The sequence below is a fragment of the Protopterus annectens genome, chromosome 5.part0, assembly GCF_019279795.1.
Source record: "Protopterus annectens isolate FY-2018-M chromosome 5.part0, PAN1.0, whole genome shotgun sequence".
Classification (NCBI taxonomy): Eukaryota; Metazoa; Chordata; order Ceratodontiformes; family Protopteridae; genus Protopterus; species Protopterus annectens.
This window is the reverse complement of record NC_056735.1, coordinates 1206049912-1206062238: the sequence shown is the minus strand read 5'-3', so window position 1 is coordinate 1206062238 and position 12327 is coordinate 1206049912. Positions and strand designations below refer to the sequence as shown.

Genomic DNA, 12327 nt, shown 5'->3' with positions numbered 1-12327 from the left:
AAAACACAAGTAAAACCTTAAAATCCATGGGAAGAAATAATGTAAATAAATAAAAAAAAAAAACAGTACGCCATGGCATATAGTGCCACTTATAAGGAATCTAAAAAAGTATTACACAACATTACACAATAAACATATCAAGTGTTACAAACATAATAAAAAGTGCAAATTAAGACCACTTAACTGCTGTAAAGATGGGGATCTAGTGACAGAAGAGAAGGTAAGAGAAGACAACAGAAAGGTTTAGTATTTGGGTAATTCATTTGAGGCATTCAGAAAATCAGGGAGAGAATGGGTAGAACAAGGGAAGTTAGTAAAATGAGGAAAATAAAACTGTAGTTAAACAGGGAAGCAGTAGTTTGCTTGTCAGTAGATCAGAAGGTTGATTTTCAAAGTAGATGATTTAAACAGGTTAATTCTAGAGTGAGGCTTTGCTAAGCTAATGAAGTGATGCACCTGGAGAACATGACTGAAAAGAGACAGAGTAAATTAAAGTTTGAGTTTCAATTTGATGTAATTGAGATTCCAAAATTTAACTATTTTGGTTGAGTTTCATTCTACATTCCTGGTTTTAATCTCCCCAATCACTGACTGCAAATATAGTGATTTGGAAATAGTTATAGTACCAAGGACGGTTGCTAGGTTACTCTTGAAACAGGCACCTTTGACTTCAGAGCTTACTTGGTAAACAAATGAATGCAATAAAATGCTGATCATTGACAATTAACAATATGCTGACCTTACATTTACCCAAATAACATGTAAACTGCATTATTTTATGCTTTAAAACCAAATGACAACCTGTTCCTTGAAGGACTGCCTTCCATCCTCTAAGTCAGAGGCTTGGCATAAAACACATTAAGTGGATGCAGTTTACAACTAGCTGCAGAAGTGAAGACAGTTTTAGTGGAAGGTTACGGTTATTTAAAATAGTAATGGAAACTTCTTAACAGTGCTTTGTTAAACTGCTGTTCATTTGCTTCCTAGCAGATGCTCAGATTCAGAGCATTTATCATCACCAGCTATACTCAGTCCTTGTTTGCAAGAAAGTGATTGAACTAACTAGTAAGTCACCAAAACAACTTGTCAAATGTTAAGTAACAGGCACTGAGTAATTTAGGAATCCAAATCATTAGCTCTTCATCATCCAGCTATCCCCCACTATCACTTTATATGTTTATCTCATTTTGTTTTACAAATACAAGCCAGTAAAACTGTGCAAAGCTAAATTACCTACGGCATCCTCAGGTGGCAAGTTAACATCATCTGTGTACAGATATTCAAGAAAAGCACGGTATACTGGATATGAAAACTGGTCAATTTCAATTATTTCCTTCATGTCTTCATTCCAGTAAGACTGAAACATTGTGCGAAAATGTTCACATCTGAAAGACAGGCAAAATATTAAATGCGTATAATGCTGCTACATAAAGAAATTTACTTACGCTGCTGTGTTTGCCATTTACAAACTCAGTGAATGCCTGAAAAACATTCTTTACATTTGTACCATCTAAAACTGCCTAGATTCACTTTTCATTTTATGCTAAACCAAACACTTCTCCAGATGTACTGTTATTTTATTTACTTATTTTTTATTTGAATTTGTTAACTAGGGTTGCGCACAGATCACAACTGACAATTTTTTGTCTCTGTCCTGGACAGAATACTACAGAAGAATAATGCAATTATTGACCATCACAAACAGATTCAAAAGTTGATATTTGAAAGGATAAAAACAGATATACAAATAAATAAACTATTTAAAACATGCTAATAAATAGTTTCTCAAATACTTGTTTGTATTACAATTGCAGAAAACAGGAAGAGGAATTGGAAAACAGAAAAAATAATAGTAAATCAAAAGGCAAAGTCTTTACTTATGAGATGTGAGATAGGTGAATGCCATACATACTCACATTAGTAATGGCCACAGTCCATATTTCATTTAAAACATCTTTTAAGTCATTGCATATCTATGGAAAAATTACAAGCAAGGGAAATGTAATTAATGAATCCTAAATAACCCAAACTCAATAAATCAGACAGATAAATTCAAATGTCTGTTAACTCCTTGAATACATTCTATAAAAAAAAAGTTCTGTGTTTATGTCCTAGACTGCCAGTCTAATATGTCACTACTGTCATTAACAACACTGTGCCCAGTTTGCCCATTAGAAACTCTGAACTGCTCATATAGAGCCTCCACTTCTAAATACAGGACTGTGAGCAGGTCAGCAATCTTAACAGCTGTATTTATTATATGTTTGAGTCATGGATGCCAAGAAATTCACATACAGAGCGATAGCAGACATGCTCATAATTCTTTGTAATGCTCAGAGATTTATATTCTCCATGAACTACAAACTAATCAAAATCAAGATTAAAAAAAATGATGTTTCATTCTCGCTTTGAAAACCAGTGGGGAAGTGGTCGATGTCCTTATGTATTCCCTGTCTAAAGGAAGCACTTGTTACCAAAGTACTGGTTGAACTTTAGCAGACAGCAGGCAGAAACAAGAGTTGAAATGAAGCAGTCTCATGCCTTACTGCTGCTGCTGCTGTTTACTGGTCAGCTACCCTACCTTAACAATGCGTAGGGGGTGCTAGAGTTGCAACAAACCAAGATATAATTTAGCCCTTTTTTAGTGTAATTAGAGTGCTCTGTCATCATTATATGTTTAAAACACATTTCCCAAGAGTCATCTCCATTTCCATATCCTCTCCTATTATTCTTGATACTTGCAACAATTAGGCACATCTGGTCTCCATTAATTTGTATTATTCTATATTTTTCCACCATCCTCTACTCAGGCAGTGTAATCCCTATAACCTGTTCAAGGCAACCGTAGCCCCTAAATCATCACTCTTTCTATAACTGCATTAATGTTATCTTGACCAGCCTCTAAAAAATGCATATAATGTATTAAACCAAATCCCTTATTTCTCCATTACAAAAAACATATATCTTAAAATGCATCCATTTCTACTCTGACAATATGTTAATTATTACTAATAATCATTAAAGTCACATTGAGCAATTTCCCATATCCACCTGCTGCAACAAAACCCATATTAATGTTACTGCTTGTCCTTCAATATTATTCTTGCAGTGAATGCAAACAAAGTTGTACAGTAACTTAATAATTTTCAACATTGACAAAGAATGCATGCATATTTGGTTATGAAAGTATCTTGTTAAATGGTGTTAGATAACTGGTTAATAGAATTTATTTATTATTTATTTTACATTTGTTGACCGGGCTAGTCTACCTGGATATATGTCCATTTTCAGTAGAGGCCTGGGGAGAAAAGCTCCACAAGGATCAGACAACATTAAAAATATTTAAAATTAAAAAAAATTAAGATTAAAAATACAGTAACAGTTACAAAACATTAAAGTTCAGTTACAGATACATTAAAGTTCAGTTAAGATAAATTACAGTACAAAACATTAAAGTTCAGTTACAGATGCATTAAAGTTCAGTTAAGATAAAATACAGATAAAATACCCCTCCCCCTATTTTCACAATTGAGGTTTTTTTTTGTTTGTTTTTTTTTAAACTGTGGGAAAGTATAAGAAGGAAGAGGGAGATTCCCAGAACAACAAAGTCATAAGTAAAGAATGGGAAAAGAGACTAGTTATAGAAGAGAAGAAAATCAGGAATGGGAGAGAGTAGTAAAGGGGAAGGTACCCCTCAAGCAGAAGCAGGTAGGATTGTCTGTTAACTCTACCTTGGGTATGCTAAGTCCCACTTAGGGGTAGTAACCTTTGAAGTGACAATAATGTAAGGTGGAATAGCTTAGGAAAAATTACGTGATGATGAAAACAGGAGGAGAAAGTATTAGTCAGGGTTGGTACAGGAACAGAGCCAGTGGCTAGTAAGATAAAAATTTAAGTTTTTTTGTTTGAAAGGTGAAGCAGAGGAGATACAAGTGAGGTCACCAGGAAGTAGGTTCCAGCTTTTTCCCACTGTATTAGAGAAAAGTGAAACTCCTGCTTTGTTGTTGGGTTTATGTGTAGCTACTAGTAGTTTATTAGCTGAGCGTAGATTAGAAAGATTTTTATATGGACTAATAAGATTTGTAAGAATTGGTGTTTTATCCCGATAATAAAGGATTTTATGGGAAATAATTAGTTGCTGAAATAAGAACTGATTGTGTAGTTCCAGCCAACCGAGTTGCTTTAAATTTAGGCAGTGGTGGGTTCTAAATGGGGAGCCAGTAACAAATCTGGCTATACTGTTGTAGAAGACTGACAGCTTGTTGAGGTTAGTTTTTGATAGATTTGTGTATATAGGTGAAGCATAGAAGAGAGTGGAGATGAGGTGGGCGTGGCAATAGTAGTTCTGGCTGTGGGAGTGAGGAAGGGCTTAATTTTGTAGAGGGAGCCTAGCTTTCGGTTTACTGATTTTATTGTGGTATTGATATGAGTATCATAGTCAAGGCTGTGGTCAATAGTAACCCCTAAGAGTTTGGTTGTTGTGTCTGGAGATATGACTGTGCCGTTTTTGGATTTTATAGAGAAGTGAAATGGAGTAGACTTTTGTGTAGGAGTAAATAGCAGCACTTTAGTCTTTTTAGGGTTGAGGAGGAGACAGCTCTGTAAAAAACAGTCTTCTACAAGCTCAAAGACACTTTGGGTAAGGGCCTGCAGTTCAGATGGACTTGTAGCTGAGGAGATTAAAGTGGAATCATCAGCATATTGTATGGTTACAGCTTGGGGAATACTAATAGCTAGATCGCTGATAAAGATGGAGAATAGAAGAGGGCCTAAAATAGATCCTTGGGGTATACCAAGGGAGACAGGAAGAGGGGTGGATAGAGTGTTTTCCCAGAGCACTGCCTGTTGCCTATTATCTAAGTAGGACTTGAAACACTGTAGTGCTTGACTGTCAAGTGAGAGGGATTTCAGAAGATTCAAAAGTATTTGATGATTAACCATGTCAAACGCTTTTGAAAGATCAATGAAGATAGCAGAGGACAGGATGTTATTCTTATGGTTTTTGTTGATGTGGTCAGTAAATGAAAGGAGGGCAGTATCAGTGTTATGGAAGGGTCGAAAGCCATGCTGAGAGCTAGCGAATAGGCCATTTAGGAGAAGGTAGTCAAGTAGTTGGCGGTGGATGCATTTTTCCATGATTTTAGCTATGGGAGAGAGTAGGGCAATGGGACGAAAGTTGGAAAGTTCTGTTGAGTTGCCACCCTTATAAAGGGGGATAATATGTGAGATTTTCCAGATGGATGGGATGGTACCTTCTTTTATGGTTCTGTTAATTAGGATTGAGATAGGGTAAGCAATAACTTTGGCTGCAATTTGAAGATACTTGGCAGGTAGTAGGTCTGCTGAGGGGGTGGAGGGTTTGAGTTTTTGTAGTAGGGTACAGATGAGGGAAGTATGGACAGGTTGGAGTTGGAAAGTGGATGGAGAGGTAATGGAGGGGGGGGGCGGATTTGTGGATACAGGAGGTATTGAGTTGGCAAGAGACTGGATAGCTTCAGTAAAGAAGTTGTTGAAGGAGTCAGCAATTTGATTGGGAGTGACTTGGGTTATTCCGGAGGGGGTGGGTGTCTTAGTGCTGCCTTAATGAAGGAGTCTATTAATCCCTGACCAGAATTTCTGTGGACTTTGTTGGATGGTTTGCTGGAGTTGAAAGAAGAAGTTTTTTTATCTAATAGAATAGATGCTTTAGTAGAGTTTCTAAGCTGTTTAAATTTTATGTGATCAGATGGGTCATTTGAAGAACGTCATCTAGACCAAAATTTGTTTCTCAGCAAAATTTTTTGTTTGGTTTCCTTTGTAAGCCATGGCGCAGTTTTGGTCCGACTCCTAAGGGTACAGGAAGGGGCGTGGAAGTTGAGGATTTCAAGGAACTTAGAACTGAAGTAAGCCACTGCTTTCTCGAGTTGGAGGTGTTTCAAGGGTGACCAGTTGCATAGGCTCAGTTAATTTTGGAAATGTTCAAGGTTAAAATGTTTATTGGAGCGAGAAGTTCTGTAGGTTATAGGACTGGGTGTATTGGTCTTTTGTCAAATTAAATAAGTTAAAGAGTGATCACTCATGTCATCGAGGAAGATGCCTACCATGTAAATTGCGGACTGAGTATTTATAAGGATCCAATCAAGGATAGATTATTTGTTGGTGGGTTTATGGATTCGAGTGGGTGAGGTGACAATTTGAGAGAAGCCATGAAGGTTTATGTGGTTAAAAGGGCTATCAGTATTACAGGTATTCCAGTCAATATTAAAGTTGCCTAGGACAATGGTTTCTTGAGGATAGTTGGACAGCCAGCTGAGGATGTTTTCAAGGGAGTTGATGTTATTACCTGGAGGAAGACATGAGCATAAAATATAGATGGATTTACAAGTATTTAGTTGTAGTTTGGTGAAAAGAATTTCAGAATTGGTATTAGCTGGATGACAAGTGTTCAGTAGTGTAAGTTGGAGCCCTGTTTTATTTATTAAGGCCGTCCCCCCTCCCTTCTTGTTAGAGCAATCAAATCTTAAAATACTATATCCTGGAAGAGTGATTTCATAGTCCTGGGTAGATGGTTTTAGCCATGTCTCAGTTAAACATAGAATGTCAAAGTCGTGTACCTCAAGTAGGGCATGAAGGTGAGTTATTTTATTGTTAATACTATGTATATTTAAGTGAGCTAATAAGAGAGAGCTAGGAGGCTTTGTATGGTTGTGTATGGAAGCAGAAGAAGGACTGCTTGTGTAGGTAGAGGTGTTATTGGTAGGTCCAGGATTGGGATGAATGTCACCATCTATAAGGAGGTGAAGGTGTAATCTGTAAGTGTGAATAAGAGTAAGATTCAGTAAGTTACGTGCTCTCTTGACTTGGTAGTGTTTGTAGGAAATATGAGTGACTCTATGATACATTGGGAGGAAATAGTTGGTTGTGCATGTTATGTTTGTGTGTTTCCGGGTGGTTGATAGAGCAGGAAGGGATGTTTGTTTTGAGGGCTGGTGAAAGTTAGAGCAGTGAAGATGTTCATAGGCGGTTAAGATATAGGGAAGGAAAAGGAGAGGGAGAATTGAGAAAAGAAGTAGGGGTGTAAGGTATGGAGATGTAGGTGAAATAGGCATAGTGCTGAAGAAGTAGAGAGTGGGGAGTGAGAAGGTGAGAGTAGAAGATGGGAGGAGTGGTGAGCTAGATGGAAAACCTTAATGGGGTGTGCAATGTGATTGGCTGTTTGGGGAGTAGGAGTGGTTAGAGAGGTATAAGGCTAGATGCAGTTGGGGTGGGTGAGATTTGGGGTTGGAGTAGGGGAGCAGAGCAGGAAGAGACAAGTAAGGAGGAAAACCAGCCTGTGAAAAACAATCAGTGGAAATGCTGACTGCTAGAGGTAAGTTTAGGTGCAGGTAAGTAAAGGAGGTAATAGTTGCAGTAATAGTCTGGGTAGGTTGAGTCGATAGGTAGATGAAGGTGAAAAATGGAAGCTTAAAGTAGGTCTAGGCAGAAATAAGTAAGGTATACAACTAGTTACATGCAATGAAATAAGTAAGGTAAAACTAGTTTCCTGAGTGTTTCAAAAATGAGGGAGTGGGATAGGGTAAAAACTATAGTACAATAATAACAGCTGGAAGGAAAGAAGTGGATCTAGTAGTAGGGGAGGAAGACAGTAAAGCAAAGTGAAGGCTATGAGAGGGGGTAAGGGGGAGGTAAAGAAGTAGAAAAGAGTATGGCTGCTGGCTATCCTGGTAAGGTAAGGTTATTAAATGAACCTAATGTTTAGACAAATATACTTTACATAAAGCAGCTAACATACTTTCTTGCTTTCTTGAGGGGATGAATTTTTGGAGAGGTTGGCTTCTATTCCTTATTGTAGGAAAAGGCAGCAGGTACTATTGTTTAGAAGGAATCCTGGTCAGCAGATAGGACAGGTACATAACCCTAATGCAGGACAGGCAGCTTGCCAAGTTTCTTGCTTTCTTGAGGGGATGAATTCAGGGAGAGGTTGGCTTCTATTCCTTATTGAAGGAAAAGGCAGCAGGTACTATTGTTTAGAAGGAATCCTGGTCAGCAGATAGGACAGGTAAATAACACTAATGCAGGACAGGCAGCTTGCCAAGGTACAATAGGTGTAACCACCGGAGCTCCAGGGACGCGCAGCAGCAAGAGTAGGCAGAGAATCCAGAGAATGATACACGATAATAGATGACCTAGTAATATGAAAGTCTTGTAAGTTGCTAAGGCACAGTGGACAATTTCCATAACACAGGGCTGTCCTATTTATAATAGAATCTCTATTTTTTACTATTACTAATAATCATGATTTTTCTCATAACTCCTACTTAAACAAAATGAAAATGTCATATTCTGCAGTCCGCTCACTATGATCAAACCAGGTTTAGCTTACCAAGTGATGTTATGTGTTTTGCCATTATGTCAAAAATCCAAAATACTTAGTTCCATTACTGAAAAACACTATATTACCCTTCACAACACATACAGAAAGTCATCATGTCCTTCAGTTTCCATAACTCTAGTACGCAACCCAATTTGCTGCTTCCATAAATAAACCTCAAAATAATTCTGTCATAGAAATATCCTTTCTCAGCAGTAATCGATAATTTATACAGAAGTTTAGTGATAAGACAAAAATGAATGACAAGCTAAATTGATTCTGACTACAGTATACCACTGCCCAGAACAGCTTAAAGTGAAACAGCAAAGTGAAGTATCTCATACCCCCCTCTCTTTCTCCCCTGCACTATTGCACAAATATACTCTCCCTTTTCATCTAACTTTTACATCATCTCACATTCTTCTTCTACTTTCACCAAACCAGCCGAGTTACTCACATTCAGTCTCCATTACATTGTGAGATTATTCTCGGAAACTTGATCACATGGTCTCAATATATATATATATATATATATATATATATATATATATATATATATATATATTTTTTTTTTTGAGTTTTCGAAAAGTCGATCATCTGATATAGACCCGTACACACGTGCAGTAGCTACATTTTCTGGGTAGGGATAAAGATGAATAATAAATGTGAAAGCACAGAAGTATAAAGGAAAAAGTGTCTATATTTTCACAGTGCCCTATGTGTTATACAAAAGGGTAGTTATAGGATTACTACTGAATGAGCATTGATATAGCTTGTTGAAGATGGCAGAAGTGTAGCTAGGGTGACAAGAAAGGGACATCCACACTGTGGGCAATGTATTAGTTGGTAGATAAAAAATAACCAAAAAAGTTGTTATTCCTTGTTTTATACATTTCTCTGCACAGAGAAGTGTGCTTGACAGTAGACAGTGATACCATCAGGACCTGGTACTCCTAGAAGTAAACAGCACTTTTTTTTTCTTTTTTCTTTTTTCTTCATGTAGAGTATGAGAGCTTAGGTGCAGGACCTTATGAACCTAGCACTCTACTTATTAAGAGGAGTGCCAGATCCAAGGAGTGAGTTTTTCCCCCTCTCACATAGGAAGTAAGAGCATAGCTGTAGGGCATTACAATATGGCACTACTCCTATTAGGAAGGAGTGCCAGATCACACAGGTGAGCTTTTTTTTGCTCTCATGTAGAAAGGGAGACAGCATGCATGTAGAGTGTTAGGACATGGCACTTCTTAATGCAGGAGGAATTTTGTTTAGGACCTGACACTTATACTTAGTACAGATCAGAGAAGGGTCTTTTTTTCTTTATGGCCCTCAACAGCATGTTCATTGGTGCTGTTATGGGGGGGTGTATCACCAGGCACCAATTCAGCCAGCTACAGCTCTAGAAGATAGACAGTATGTCTCTGACAGCACTGTGATCATTACATTGATGCAACTTCTTTAAAGGTTGACGGTGGAGTTCCAAAACAAAAGGAACACATACTATTATGACAATTTGTGCTCAAAAGGAGCCAAAGGCAATAGTTGTGGCATTTTCAGAAACATAGTTAAGGAAACAATCTATGTTTCTGGATTTTAAGCCATTACTTTACCATTCTAATTTCACCGCCTCTTAAATGCATGTTTTCACATTCAGTACACAACACACATACATACAGTTTTACTTTTTCTCATGGAGTAAATACATAACATGCAGAAACAAATATATTTTGTTTTTATACCATAACAAAAATACTACTACTACTACTATGTACCTGAAAATGATACTTTTTACCACCTGACATTCTTTTACAGGAGAAAAAAAGGGAAAACATTAATGGGAACTATGACTTTACACTCAAAAATTCAGTGTGCAGCTGTTTTGTAACTGTTGCACCTAAAAGTAGAACCTAACTGCAGTTTATAACTGAATGTCCATGTTTGTTCAAAACATTTTACTACAAAATGTAAAATTTGCTTCACAGGTATTATTCTGTATTAAACAGTTTCACCTATATTCCTACATGGCCCATTAAAATGTGCCAGGCTGCTAAGTTGATTTATACGTGGTTTTCATTATGAGTGAAACTTAAAGGGGGCAGAATGCAGCCCATACCCAAGATTTGACTCTGTTGTGTTATAACTGCACCAGAAAAAAAAAAAAATTTCAATAGGTGAAAAATACTTCTGTTACTATACACGGTGTAAGACTTATGATCCACGTACTAATGACGACAGTGGGTTGCTGTTTAAATGAGGACTGTGATGCAATGAAATCCTTGGGGCAGAATGACATTCTTGACAGTGCTTTTACCTAAGTATCTTATAGGCTTTCCCAAAGTTTTTACTGTGAACTGCCTTAGGGAAACTAACACATGGCCTCTTCTATACAGCTAAAAAATCTAACATTTTCAAAAGGGTTCTGTTCTCACAGTCTGTCCCTCTACCCAATTTCTACATATAGGCTATCTAACCTCTGCTCAGAAGGTGATACGAAAACATATTAGAAAAACTAAACATTACATAAGAAGCAAAAATTATATATATATATTTCACCAAAGGAAAAAAGTAGTTGTATTGTGCTGTGGCTGCAATGCCATGCTTTCAAGCTGCTAAAATGAAGAGGTCAAATTCAACATTTTGTTGTACTGTAGTCACTGATGTTAGGACGGCAGTCTTTGGTGCATTTGGCACTTTATCTCCATGCTGTTACTCTCTGAATGTTTAAAAATGTTTTAGAAGTGTTTAGTCGCAAAGTCTGATATTTTGTATTATATTTGGTTTCCACCAGGAAGCACCTCTGCCCAGTATGAGTACAAATAATGATACAGGATACTTCTTTACTGATTTCCGATTATTTTGTATCTTTTGACTTTTCCCGGTTAGGGGTCACCACAGCGGAACTCTGGTCCGCTAATGATTGGCAGTTGATTTTTACATACCGCTTGCCAGGCCTGATGCACAACCTTCAATGAAGGTACGCCCATTTATGCATGTCTCCATGCAGAAGACGCTCTAGCTGAGAATCTAACCGGATTATATTAGAAGTAAAAAATTCTACATATTTTTCCAGATTTTTCCTGTTTGCAATATTTCACAGCAAACATTTCCTGGCATGCCAGTAACTAATGTGGTGGGTATAAATTCAGAGTAGTGCTGCATAGACACCCCTAAGGTAGAACATGCACTTTTTCCTGCTGAACAATATATTGTTACTATCTGAAAGTTTCAAAATGAAATTGCAAAGGAGAACCTGACTATATTATGACAATCTAACATTTAGCAGTATATTCTTGTTTCCATTGTGAGGGTAATTCTGAACTCCTGTTCACTATGCAAAGTGCAATACTGGCCTATAATATGCCTTTACTGAGTTGTCATTAGATCATGAGTAAACATCCTATTTATTTCTCCTAAATACATAATAATTTATAAAGTAAACACAAAGTCCATGAACTGCAAAGGTGAGGCTTCAGAACAGCAGCTTCAGTTTAGTAAAAAAATATACTCCAAAACAGCAACCTCAGCTTAATAAGGTGTATATTCAAATTTCTCCAACCACAGAACAAAGATCTGGATTCCACTCGGCTGCAACACAGTTTTATTGCTACACAAGCGGTTTCACAAACAGCTTCTTCAGGTGTATAACAACCATTAAAATACATACACCTTATATAACACTTAAAGTCAGCCACATGACTCTGCTTAACCATTTTTAATGGCATATATACACATTCTAAGTGTTACTTTCTTGATCCACTCTTACGAATTCTAAACTTATATAGTATAAAAAATATAAAAAATATATGTTAAAAGCATACATAAAGTTCTAAAAAATTCAACATTCACCTATTCAATGGTCTCTTTTTTAATATTGGTCTTATAGGAACAGAATCATTCAGTCCATGCCCTGAACTAGCCCTTAACCTAATAATCCATTCAGCTTATTTTTCCTCAGTCCTTGCTTTTATATAACCACCTCT

The 12327-nt window shown here is 37.0% G+C and overlaps 1 protein-coding gene across 3 annotated transcripts in view; it reads right to left on the bottom strand.

The window, feature by feature from the left end:
* Window positions 1–12327, bottom strand: part of RCBTB1 (RCC1 and BTB domain containing protein 1) — a 2478854-nt gene that overhangs the window by 225256 nt on the left and 2241271 nt on the right. For all 3 annotated transcript variants that reach the window (XM_044071068.1, XM_044071070.1, XM_044071069.1), the window contains one exon: window positions 1234–1385. In XM_044071068.1, the coding sequence (XP_043927003.1) occupies window positions 1234–1385 (152 nt within the window). The remainder of the gene's footprint in view (window positions 1–1233; window positions 1386–12327) is intronic.